Here is a 14,227-nt window from a genome sequence, read left to right on the forward strand (position 1 = left end):
GCTAGTTCATGATACTACTTACTCAATCCATAAAATTCGTTCACAGCATCAGCACCTAAACGGTGTTCCATAATTATTGCCAAATTATTCCTACATTAATTAACCTTGAGATTATAGTGTGCAGCTACGAGCATAAAAATAGTTAATGCATTTCAATACAAGTGACAAAAATGATTTAAAATTTTTAAATATAGAATTAACATTCAAAACAATGAATGATTGTAGTCCTAAATGTAGAATTAACATTAGCATTTTGTTTACAGAGGTGGTAAGAAAATGCTCAGAAATTTAAATTTAATTTTCATGTAGGTCTAATAGAATAGCATGTAGTACATCTGCTAACTGATTTTAAACTGCTCTATATCAACAGATATTGTTTTGAATTTTCGAACAACGTATGTCAGCAAGTCTGGTCAAGTTATATTTGAAGCTCGATGTATTTGTATTCATTACGTAACAACATGGTTTATCATCGATTTAGTTGCTGCACTTCCTTTTGATCTTCTCTATGCTTTCAATGTGAATGTGGTAAGTACTTGATTTTTAACTTTGCATTGTTTTTGTTCATCGTTTTGTGAATGCGTTTCTCTCTCATTCTGGCCTTCAGTATAGTCATTAGCTCTCCTTAAGCCTTAGGTCTCAAACTCAGATGAATGTAAATTTTTAAACTATTTTCACTGCTGGAAATTTTCAAAATCTGTGTTGATAAGCATTCATAATTCATAAGCATAATCTGTGTTCTGTTATTTGAAATTTACTTTAGTTCACAATATTTTTGATATTAGCACATAATTCTTGATTGCATCCCTATGATTCTTAAAATGAAATTTGTATTTTTATGTAAAATCCCATTTGCAAGGTCATAAATGTTATTATTGAATATTGTATAGAATGCAATATTAGAAAGTGTTCAGCCAATTAAAGCTCTTCTATTTGGTTTTATGTAATTTATACTTTTAAATTCACCAAAATGTAACTATGCACAATCCTTTCTACATTGTCAAAAATCTAATCCCAAGTATAATACAGACAAAATCAGGGCTATCAATTGGAAATGATAACTTCACCCCTTTTTACACCAGAGAGGAGAGAAGTATTTCAATTGTCAAGAAGTTCTGTAAATACCAGGACTTACTGTTTTCATTTCAGATTCTCAGAATCCAAAGTTTATTGATTTCAATTTTGATTGTCAGGCATAGAGGGAGAAATACTTTAATTCATAATGAAGCAAAGAGCATTTAAAATTGTTTTGTTAATCTTTGGAACTTGAATGTCTCAGGCTTATCCCAACTTGCCCTTGAGACTGTGGTGAACCACCTGCTAGAACCATTGACATCTTTCAGTGAAAGTATTCCCAAAGTGTTATCACAGATAGATTTCTGGATTTAATCCACAATGGCAATGAATGAATGATAATGTGTGACTTACAGAGAAAACTGTAAATGGTGGTGATCCCATGCATTTCATGGGTTTGAGTTAATCGGTTTGAGAGGTGGTGTCAGAGTACCCCTGATGAGTCACTATGATCTATTATGTATTATCACCCCGATGGTACATTCTATAGCCACTGTTCATCAGCAGTTGAAGGAATGAATGGCTAGGATGATTGATGGGGTATCTATGAAACCAATTACTTTGCCCTGGATGGTTGAGCTCCTTAAGAGTTCTTGATTCTGCACTCATCCAAGTAAGTATAAAGTATTCAAGAAGAAAATCTTGCAGATATCAATTACTCTAATAGTATTCTGCAGAAGTCTTCCTCCATGGCTGCTGCTGTTTCAAAAATCTAATGTTATATATCCTTCATCAACTTCTAGAATTCCTTTGAATGATTCAGTTTTTTTTGTTCCTTATTCCAGGTTCTACAGTCTCATATGTCTTTATGATTCTTCTTAGAGATTAACCATGTTGTTAAATGAGTTAGGTAACTCTTTTCCATGGATGTGTTCAACAATAAATAATTTCAGTAGAAAATGAGAAGAATGTGTATTGGAATTGAAAGATCAGCTAATACGTGCTTATTAAATTGTTAAATTCAGGATCTGACTGCTGCAATAGGACTCTTGGTATTATTATTAAGTCAGTAGAAGTCTCATCATGAGAAATTTGTGTCCTGTTTGATTAAATTTGGAGGCCTTGAATATGTAAAACTTCAATGGCTCAGGGTTCTGCAAGAAAATGAAGTCTGGCTGATGTCCATGTGGCAGTGCTGACTCGTTATTAACAATTTCTAAATTCATTACTCCAAACGTCAGGTTTTCAGACTCCATCTGTGGTCTGGCCTATGTTAGTCACCACTCTAACAAGGCTTGAATAATTGTTTTATTTCACAAGATAATTTCTTTGTTAGTAGCTTTCAAAAGGCGTCCTTCTACCTATGATTGGAAATAGATTTATTTATGAATTCAGTATTTTTCTGAATCACTTGCATATCAACTTGAAGACTTTGCAATAGTCAGAATGTGATATAATACATGCTTTCAGACATTAATATGCACGCAAAACTGAGCAAGCATGCCATATGGCATCGCTTTCCAAGGACAAGTCACAGTAGTGAGTTACTGCCCATTTAGATATGGGAGCAAGGCGCTTGGAAAATATTAATGCTTCATCTCCAATCTTGTATAGATCACATTATTTAATAATAACCCCTTTCACTTTGCTGATGGGATTTTACATACAAGTACAACTTGCGAGTAATATTACTTGCTGCTTGCAATTTTCTCAGGCATAAACACCATCACTGAGAAACAACCAACAGCTATTAAGATTGGGAAACTTGTGCATTTACAAAACTATGATTTTTCTTGCAGTGAAATCCTGGGAATGATTCACAATGCAGGCTCAATGCATCAGGCAGATCTGCAGGTGTTTACAGTGAAGGAAGAGTCAAAAATCTTGTGGCAATGTTTCTTGCAGTAGTGAAGAGAAGGAGGAGTGTTCCTTACAGCCACAAGAACCATTATATTAGAATGCTTATCTACTTCGTAGTCTTTCTGGACTGCTATGCAGCTCCCTTCAGATTTGGAGAGGAATATTTTAAGCACACCGCTGCTCATTCCTCTTCTAAAATTCACATTAAGGTCTCAAAAACCCTTCAGAGCCTGACCTGAACATTTTAAAACAGCATACTTCACTGTTAATATGCCTGTTCTCCGCAGAGAGGGAGAGCTAAAAGTCAGTCTGGTGGAATTATCTGCTGTTTGAAAATTAAGACAGCATTTTTAAAATGTGGGTAAGACTGATGTATAAAATGCAGATTATCTCAAAGATCATAGACCTCACATATCCCCTACTGGAATTCACCTGTATTTGGTTTTCTCTTAGTCCTGAAAGAAAGAAGCAAGTATATAGTGGGTGTTATTTGGGTGGTGTGAATGTCATGGCTGGATAGCTTATGCACATTGTGAGTTTTGAGTATATGGCTGGTGGGAATGCATAATGTGTGAGATGAACAAGAAACATGTATTTGCTGGCTTTGAGTCTTAGGTGATAGAGACTGTTGGTAAATGTCAAAGTGACATTTATTGTCATATGTACATGTTTGCATAGGCACATAATATCAGATAAGTAGCATTTAGCAGTTAATTAAATATGAATTATGCACATCTTTTTTCAAGAATGAAATGAAGAGTAAGATTTTATGAAACTAGTTAAATCTCAGAGACAAAAAATACCATAGGTACATATGATATTGAAAGATGCACACAGGGAGCTTGAGCACTGGTGAGAGGTTGTTGAATTCTCTGTGGCACATTATTCAACTGCTTGAGATTCGGCTTTTGTTTGGCACAAGTTTCTATGTTTGTTTTTCTCATCTGCCTCTCGGCTTATGTCTAGAAAGTTATGTGGTCCATGACAATTCAAGTAATCTCTAGCTTGTCCATGTTCCTCCTGACCAAAGATTTCACAGCAGCATTTGTAAATTATGGGGCTGGCTTCCCCCAATGTGCCTTCTTTAATAATTCTGAAGCCCATTTTCCTGCCAGCCAAGGCTAGCATGTGCTGCTGCCATAATATTCTCCTCAACAGAGTGCAGGAGAGCTTTACGTGGTTTGCTGTCCAAAATATAATGCCTGTCTGCAACCAGAATGAATGTTGATCTCTGCCTGATAGAGAGCATGGAGTTGTCATTCCTGCCTGCAATACAGTCAACCAATGGTTAATAATGCTTTGTAATCACTGAATTCGTTTTGGGGAACTATAAAGTGCAAGTGGTTAACTACTAAGACCTGCTCAGGCTTTAAAGGAGAAACTTCACATAAAAACTTCGGACATACAAAAGTATAAAATACATCCAAGAGGAAAATACTGTGAATTCTGGAAATCTGGAGTGAAACAAAAAATGCTGGGAGCACCAGCACCTGTACCAGGGCAGAGAGAAAGGAAATGAACATGTTGAATTCATGACCTCTCACCTAATCCGGGAAAAGTTGGTATGATGGGGAGAAAGCAGAAAACAGAGGGAGGAAGAAAACGAAAGATCTGGGATGTGGGAATTGAATTACAGTGCCTATAAAAAGTATTCACCCCCCTCAGGAAGTTTTCATGTTTTATTGTTTGATAACATTGAATCACAGTGGATTTAATTCAGCTTTTTTGACACTGATCAACAGAAAGACTCTTTTGTGTCAAAGCGAAACAGATCTCTACAAAGTGATCTAAATTAATTACAAATATAAAACATAAAATAATTGATTGCATAAGTATTCACCCCCTTTAATGTGTCATACCAATCACTGGTGCAGCTAATTGGTTTTAGAAGTGACATAATTAGTTAAATGGAGATCAGTTTCAATTGATAGTAGTAAAAATACATTTGTATCTGGAAGGTCCAACTGCTGGTGAGTCAGTATCCTGGTAAAAACTACACCATGAAGACAAAAGAACACTCCAAGCAACTGAGTGAAAAGAACAAGTCAGGAGATAGATACAGGAAAATTTCCAAGTCACTGAATACCCCTTGGAGTTCAGTTTAGTCAATCATCAAGGAAACAAGCAATAGAAAGAACACGTCACAGCTGTAAATTGCCCAGAGCAGGCCATCCTCAAAATCTGAGTGACCGTGCAAGAAGGCGACTAATGAGAAAGTCTACCAAGAGACTTATGACAACTCTGGAGTTACAAGCTTCAGTGGCTGAGATGGGAGAGACTGTGCATACAACAACTGTTGCCCGGATGCTTCACCAGTCGCAGCTTTATGGGAGAGTGGCAAAAAGAAAGCCACTGTTGAAAAAATCTCACATGAAATCTCTGCTAGAGTTTGCCTGAAGGCATGTGAGAGACTCTGAAATTAGCTGGAAAAAGGTTCTATGGTTTGATGAAACCAAAATTGACCTTTTTAGTCATCAGACTAAACGCTATGTAAGCCAAACACCGCACATCTTCAAAAACACACCATCCCTACCGTGAAGCATGAAGGTAGCTGCAACATTCCGTGAGGATGCTTCAGTATAGCAGGTGATGGTAGGCTTCTGAAGGTAGAGGGTGAAATGAATGCAGCAAAATACAGGAAATCCTGGACGAAACCCTCATGCAGTCTGCAAGAGAACTGCGATCTGGGAGAAGATTTGTTTTCCAGCAAGACAATGACCCCAAGCATTACACCAAAGCTACACAGGAATGGCTTAAAAACAACAAAGTTAATGTCCTGGAGTGGCCAAGTCAAAGTCCAGACCTCAATCCAACTGAGAATTTTTGGCTGGACTTGAAAAGGGCTGTTCGCTCACGATCCCCATGCAATCTGACAGAGGCTGAGCAGTTTTCTAAAGAAGAATGGGGAAAATTTGCAGTGTCCAGATGTGCCAAGCTGATGGTAAACTATCCACACAGAGTTAAGGCTGTAATTGCTGCCAAAGGTGCATCTACTAAATACTGACTTGAAGGGGGTGAGAAATTATGCAATCAATTATTTTGTGATTAGTAATTGTAATAAATTTAGACTGATTTATAGAAATTTGTGTTTTCACTTTGGCACAAAAATGTCTTTTCTGTTGATCAGCATCAAAAAATCCAAATTAAATTCACTGTGATTCAATGTTGTAAAACAATAAAACATGAACACTTCTAAAGGGGGTGAATACTTTTTTATAGGCACTGTAAATGGCAAAGATGATACTCCAAGTCAAATGATTGGACAAAAAGAGAAAAGACTGGCTATAGAGAAGGTGCAAATGGGAACAGCAGTACTGCTATCAGAAATGGTTGAATTCTGTGTAGAACTGCCAAGTTTGTCAATGAGCTTCCATTCTCTGTGCTTACATTGACCTTTGTTGGGCACTGGAGGTAAGATATTAGGGGTGATCCAAGTGGAAGGAAGTATTAAAGTTTGAGATGGCTAGAAGTTCAAGGTCATGTTTGGAGACAGAAGAAAGATATTTTGCAAAGCAGTCAACAGTGTGTGTCTTGTCTCTTATTACAAGCAATATATCAAGTTCAAATAAGTACAACAAATTCACTGTTTCTTCTGACTTAACTTTAAATTTTTGAGCTGTTTTCCTTGGACTGGTAGTTAATGGTCAATCATTAGAGGTTTTGATATGATGAGAGATTCTGATGGAAGTTGTAAACTTGGTAAATGTCATTAATTTAATATCACTTTTTTTAATGGTTGGGGAAGGAGATTAAACTTAGAGTTGTTGAGATTTAGAATACTTTGCCCAAAAAAAATGATGAAAGTGACTCGTGTTTCGAGACAAAATGTTTTCGTTTGGAACCATGATGATTTATGTTTCAGAAAGAGTTTTCAGAATATACTATTTCCTTTTCATACTTTCAATATTGGTTATGTTTCACTTTTATTATTAACTTAAATAATATTGATTCTTGATTGCTGATATTATTGATTTTGTATATAAATGTGACCAGACCTCAGTAACAAATGTTTATCAACTAAACTTTGCTTAAAGGGACATCTGAATTCTCAGTACCTGTTGTTCATTTAATTTCTTCATAAGTCTGAGGAAAATATTTCTGATCGTTGATATCATTTGCAGTTGAGTTCTGAACTACTCTATTTTTGCTGCATGGTGTGAACAAATAGGTTCAAAGGTGCAATGATTCATGTATTATCAAAGTATGCAACTCTGATAGCGCAGAAAGAAAATAAATGAAAGGAAGCATGATCATCAGCCCCCAAATCACCCCTCCCCACACAAAAGCGGAACAGGCACACCAACCCCTAATTCCCTCCTCTCGCACCAAAAAAGGACAAAATATCGACCCCCAAATCTGCCCCCCTCCACACAAAAAAAAAAGAAATAACAGGCGAAAACCACAGACTCCAAAAAAAAACTGTAAGAACAAAAAGAGTCTATAACCCCAAGTCCACGTCCAAAACGCAGAAAACCTGGTCAACAATCTCCGGGTGCAGCGGCAGGCTCTCCGCTCTCTGGTAGAATAACAGAGTGATCCTCAGTGATTAAACGACAGGCAGCCTGTGCTCACCCTCCACTTTCACCTTGATGCTTTGATCTCTCATCTGTGTATAATATATAATACAAAATACATAATAGCTGAGTATAATATATTTTCTCTACTACAATGATAGCACAGTAGAAAAGAGCATTGCTATATTTTTTATCTTTCTTTTATCTGATCATAAAACAATTATTATTCCAGTTCTTAGGAACTAAAATTATCATTCTCGAACTTCACTGCCTTGTCAAAGGAAAGGGCTGTTGTTTTACACCAACCTCCTGCAGTTAAGGCAGTTAAATGTCAAGGATTATGAAACTTGAATGGATGTGATTAGAGGGTGACCTTTCTTCAGCATTTCTCCATATTAAAATTGCTTTTAATGTTAGGTATTCCAACATGTGACTGGCTGATTTCAAAGACTTTCTCTGCATGGTTGCATCCAGCTTTTATAACATGAAGTTTCAGAAATGAGAAGCAACAATTTCATTGTTCCCAGCAAACTTTCTTTCTCTTAGTCAAGACACTTTATTGAACATCTTTTTTTTAATATAGGTTCCAATTTAACTACTTATTTGGAATATGGGATTGAATATTATATTTACTTAGAAATTCAACCCTATTCATTGTAGCTGCACATTGAATTCAGTTTCTGAATTTGGTTATGTTGACTTCAATAGATTTAATTCAAAAGATTATTAATTAAACAGCTCCTCCAAAACGTGGGAATATAATCTTGACTGACAGTCTGCTTTAGAACTAGGATAGTCAACCTTTGTGAACTAAGCTCTGAAGAGGGAAGTAAAAATCAGAGATGCTTGCTTGGCTTCTTTGTTAAAGTGTACTTAGCGTAATTGCTGATCAAAAAATACCACACATGCAAGAAATTCAAAATGGAAAACAAAACAATGCTGGAAACAGTCAACAAGTCAGAACACGTGTGGAAAAAGAAATAAAGTTAGCATTTCATGTCTGAGACCCTTTGATATGATGAAGGATCTCCAACCTGAAATGTTAACTCTCTTTTTCCTTCAACAGCTGCTGCCTGACCTACTGATTATTTCCAGCATTTCTGATTTTGCTTATATTAATAAAATAGCACATTAAATTTAACAAATTCTTCATGGAAAAGAATGAAAATCATGAATGCATATATCCTTATGTCTCAAGGAGTCTGGCTTAATAAACTGAACAAGAGGTATAGAGATTAAGTCAGATCCTGAATGAAGTACTGTATAAATATTAAGCATCTCACCTCAAGAAGGCTGGGTTGGATTTTGAGAGAGTAAACAACAGATTCAGACAGGCAATGCCTATTTTCAAGAAGTTAAATGTTAAGGTTATCTACAACTTCTCCAGAACTTAGAAGACAAAGAAATAATCTCAGCAAGATGCAGAAAATGGTGAAGATCTGGTATGGTCTGTAATATGTTTCCTCTGGTGGAGAATCCAGAACAAGATAGTAAATCTTAATAGTAAATCAAGATAGTACAATTAGAGCTTAGCTATCAAGCATGAGTTCAAAAGCATTCCTTAATGCTAGAATTCTAAACACTGAAAAGTTTTCCACACTGCTTGATAGCAAATTTTTATTGTGCATGTAGTAGTGTCAACAGATCATGAGCAAAATGAGAATGCAGATCACCAGTTATCAATTGTTGTGAAGAGTTTCGATGAACTAATAGCCAAACACCAGTGGTAGGGACGATACTGGAAAGGAATTAGAGGGAGAGAATTAATGATCATTTGGAAAGGCGGAGACCAAGCAAAGACAGCTGATTAGACAGACAATCATTAGGTCAGGCTTCAAGCAGACAGTGGAGTTTTGACTGTAACCAAATTCTATAATAGTAAAATGTGGGAAGAATGAGAAAACTGTTGGTGTAGGATTAGTATAAATGGTGCTTAATGGTTTGCACTGACTTGGTGGGTCAGAGTGTCTGTTCCCTGCTGTATAATCCTTATAATTCTAGGATAAAAATGATTAGCAATAACCCAAAGATATCCACTGAAGTCGTTTCAGCAAAAAAGCTTGCACATCTAGCACATTTTATAACTGACGATCCCAAAGAAAAAGACCAGTTGTTGGCTAGTCACAGCTTTGCAGTTTTTGGACTTTGCACAAGTCCGCTGATGGCTGAATCCCAACAGGAGCTGGATGCCAGCTCGACAAGCCTTCTGGTCCACTGCTTGACCAGCCAAGCAGCAGAGTACTGACTCACTAAAGAATGCCTTGACTTTGCACTGGAACTGGAGGCTTACCAATCACCTGAATGGGGTCATTGATCTTTTCGGCAAAATTTAAGTGCACTGAAATACTTACTTATTTTATATTACTTAACTGTTATTAATACCTTTAATTACAAATATGTATATTTTATTTAACTGTAATTATATGCTATTTAAATGTCTCAGACTATTACAGGTATTTAAAGGCAATTAAAAAGCCTTTGATAGTCATCAAATGCTCTCAGTGCATTCCAGAGATAGGGCCTGAACGTATGCTACCTGAATCCTTGTCACAATTTGTGGAATCCTTGTCAGGTTTTCTAGCCACACACATCTGGAGGAATGAGGACTGCAGTGGGCTGAGTCAAGGACAATCCAACCAATATTTTTGTGCTATTGAGGGATAATCTTAGTAATTCATAAAGTATATGTTATAGCAACATTTAAAAAAATATATTTGGCAACTATCCTGAATATCAGCTTCAAAACTTTAATAATGGAATTGAAATATTAGAAATGTGCATGTTTAATGGAATTCAGTGGCTGTGGTTATGAATGTTTTTTGCACTAACTGAGGTAAGTAAAGGAACTACAGTAATCATACTTCAGCAGTAAAGATAGTTCATTTGTTATTAATGAATCCTTCATAAGGGAATCTTATAAACTCATTTGCAACCTTAATTCTCCTATCACTTACGGTGAAACCATTGCTCACCATCTGTGTTTTTTCGCTTTTGTTGGCAGGTTTCAATTGTTCACCTTCTAAAAACCGTGCGCCTGTTACGTCTGTTAAGACTACTGCAGAAGTTGGACCGATATTCTCAGCACAGCACAATCGTTCTAACTCTGCTTATGTCCATGTTTGCATTGTTGGCTCACTGGATGGCATGCATCTGGTATGTTATTGGCAAAATTGAAATTGAGGGCAACAACCCACATACGTGGGACATTGGTAAGTCCTCTCATTCCTGCACAATTTTGATGCCATCTTTTAAACAATGACAAACCATTTATCTACTTCCTCAATGGTAACATGTATATCTGTTCTTGAATGATGCTGAGAAAACAAACTAAAACCTTCTGCACTTTGAATCATATTTGAAAGAAGAACAGGTCAGACACTGAAGTACAATACTCTTAATTCTCTGATTTGAGCTCCATTTTAGCATAATGGAAGTTTGAGAACATAACTAGCACAAAATTTCATCTGCTAACTTATGATAACGAAATCTTTTAAGTGTTGTTCTGTGGAGTTATAGTATACTACATGTTCAGGGTAAAAAAATCAGAATCAGAATCAGGTTTATTATCACCAGCATGTGCCGTGTAATTTGTTAACTTAGCAGCAGCAGTTCAATGCAATACATAATTGAGCAGAGAGAGAATAATAATAATAAAAAATAGAATAAAACATAATAATAAATAAACAAGTAAATAAACTACATATATTGAATAGATTTAAACAAATGTGCAATAACAGGAATACTGTATATCAGAAAAAGGTGAGATAGTGTCCAAAGCTTCAATGTCCATTTAGAAATCAGACGGCAGAGAGGAAGAAGTTGTTCCTGAATCATTGAGTGTGTGCCTTTAGGCTTCTATACCTCCTACCTGATGCTAACAGTGAGAAAAGGGCATGCCCTGGGTGCTGGAGGTCCTTAATAATGGATGCTGCCTTTCTGAGACACCGCTCCCTGAAGATGTCCTGGGTACTTTGTAGGCTAGTGTCCAGGATGGAGATGAGAGGAGTGTTGTGTATTTAATATTTCAGTAATATTTGAGTAATATTGTAAGTATTAAGCATTCTTTGTTGTTTACATATTTCATTATGGGTTATATGTACATGAATGGCATATGTCATTACACCATGTAATATCTGCATGTTTCAATGGAATTAAAAATGAAAGTAGAACACATTCATCTTCTTAATCAGAGAATTAAGAGTATTGTACTTCAGTGTCTGACCTGTTGTCCTTTCAAATATGATTCAAAGTGCAGAAGGTTTTAGTTTGTTTTCTCAGCATCATTCAATTTTCCCATTTTCCCCATGTTTTTCTTTTGATTAATTTCTAGAGTTGCAAAACATAACGCAAGTTATTCACCTGGACACGGAAGATTGTAATTTGAAAAAACTGAGGGTTTCTGAATCAGACATGGCAGTTTGCAACTAGTCCATTAAGTTCATAAGCAGTTTGCAATGGTCACCTAAGCGAGCAAGAGGAAGTTTCCCTCTGATTTAGATGCAACAGTGTTCCCCATTCTGCTGATGTCTGTCCCTATTTTATCATCTAGAACTGACATTGCCAATGTACAAAATATCAGAGAGGCCATAAAAATTCATAGGAATCAAATCTTTTTTCCAAATTTCACTTATATTAAAAATCATATTTGGTAATTAGTAACAGTAATTGGTTAGCAGTAATTATTTTAAGCCCCTGAACAACATATTATATACTTCAATGTCTCTTGTTTTAAGAATAAATGGAAATTGCTGTAAACGTCATGATTGCTTCCACTTCTGCAATGCTTAGTAGGGTTTGACAGGAACAATTTCAACTTGCCACGATCTTTTCAAATGCCTTATTCGTCAAAGGTTGACAACTTCAGATAAACAAGTCATCTAGAGGCCAGAGCAGACAGTAGTTCTAAATCTTTATTTCTGCCATCTGTGAATGCATTGTTATTCTTTGTCACACAGCTTGATTATTTCTAAAATCTCCCTACCCCCTAGCAGTGCATGCAGCGACTTTACAGCATTGGGGCTTATGTGCAGAGGCTCTGCACTGCATATAGTATTTAGTATTTCCCTGCAGTTTTTTAATACTATGCAAAAATCCAAATGAAAGACTTTGATGGTTTCATTTAGAAATATGTCAATTTACTTTTACCATAAATGCGATGTTTTTGCTCCAGTTTTGTTTCACTGGGGTTGATTGTCGAAGATATCGCAGTGAGAGCTGACTCACAGCCAACCTTCCACACTATCAACGTTACACAAATTGCTAATGACAGCTTTGACTATCGAAGAGAAACAGCAGCCTGCCATGTGGCCTCCTGTTAATCTTTACATTATGAAGGCAGACTGAGTCCAAATTTACAGGACACAAAGTCCTTGTCAAATCAACGAGTTAACATTAACTCTATACAGCCCATCAGATTCCAGCACTGTAGTACACATCGAAGTTGGTAATTTAGAAAAATAAAGATGTGAAATTTCTGATTTCAGTGTTAATAGGTTACTTGAGAAATATTAGTAATGAGAAATAAATGTGTTACATAATACAAAAAGGTTTTCACAATGATAGATTAATATTTTATATTAATTCTGGAAGGTCTCATGTTATCCCTGATTGTCTCAGGAAGAAAAGTTGATCATGTCTTTGATTCCATGTGATTTCAATGCAATTCTTTAATCACTTTAAGGAAGTACCGTAGAGATTGATCCAATGTTTGAAGGAATATTGTTCTTTTGGGAATCCAGTACTAAGGATCCTATCACAGTCAGTGTCCTAACACTGCACTGAACTCAGTCAAACTAGTGATGCAGGAGCTCCATACCCCAAGCTATACTACAGTGAAAAATTAGCAGGTCAACAGAGGAAATGATTCAAAGATTTATTATGAATGGAACATCCTCAACTATTGGAACCTTCTCTGTCTCATCACCATTTAAGGTGAAGAAGGAGCACCTAGGAAATCTGAGTGTTTTCAAAGGGAGCACGATGAAAATGGAAAGAGGAGACCACCTATCAAACCATCATGCTGCTCTCATCACTGCCTAAAAGGCTGCCTAAGATTATTCTGTCTAAATAGCTTTTATTTTCTTCAATTATATAAGTTCAAGCTTATAATACAGGGGCAAGGTATGCCAACCTGAAGTTCAAGTAAATTAAACTTGCAATCTGCTAGCAAAGAAAATATTTGATACATTGAGATGTAAGTCAGTGCACAGATTTTAATTGAAATATTATTCGTGGCAACTTCTTTTCTGAAGAAAGCCCTAGGACATGGAATGTGTAACCTGATCTGTCTGCATTATTTAAACAAAACTTCAGTCGATATAGTTGCACATACTGGTGAAGGCAGCTCATCTGGAAAACATGTCTAAAACAGACAACAGGCAAACTGTGTTTGCAAGTGTGGGGCTCAATGCTAATCCTGCCTCGCTGAGCATTATCTTACTTATGTATGACTGTATCAGGGATACAGAGGCTATCTCCAAAGGTTCTTCTTCCCATGGATTCACCATGACTCACGTGCCTCGAAAGAACGACAGAATCACAGAATGGTTACAGCACAGGCCATTTGGCCCATTGAACCTGTAGTAATTCAATGTAAAAGAACAATTGTACTCCCCTCCTCTTTCAATTTGTTTCTTTCAAACACTTATCCAACTTCAGTTTGAACACTGCAATTGCATCTGCCTCCTCTACCATGTTGGGAGTACATGCCAGACCCTAACTACTTACTGTATAAAGGGTATTTCCTCATGTCACTTTGAATCTTTTGCCAAACATTCCATGTCCCCTTTACCATTTTTTTCCAACTGGAAGAACTTCACTCTACCTGACTTGCAGGATTT

At 36.4% G+C, this 14,227-nt stretch overlaps 1 protein-coding gene across 1 annotated transcript in view; it reads left to right on the top strand.

Annotated features, from left to right (window-relative positions):
* The window catches only part of kcnh8 (potassium voltage-gated channel, subfamily H (eag-related), member 8), a 452,674-nt gene that overhangs the window by 285,888 nt on the left and 152,559 nt on the right, over nucleotides 1–14,227 (top strand). Inside the window, exons 6-7 of the mRNA XM_073054437.1 lie at nucleotides 371–528; nucleotides 10,390–10,597. Coding sequence (XP_072910538.1) covers nucleotides 371–528; nucleotides 10,390–10,597 — 366 coding nt within the window. The remainder of the gene's footprint in view (nucleotides 1–370; nucleotides 529–10,389; nucleotides 10,598–14,227) is intronic.

This window comes from Hemitrygon akajei, chromosome 8 (genome assembly GCF_048418815.1).
Source record: "Hemitrygon akajei chromosome 8, sHemAka1.3, whole genome shotgun sequence".
Classification (NCBI taxonomy): Eukaryota; Metazoa; Chordata; class Chondrichthyes; order Myliobatiformes; family Dasyatidae; genus Hemitrygon; species Hemitrygon akajei.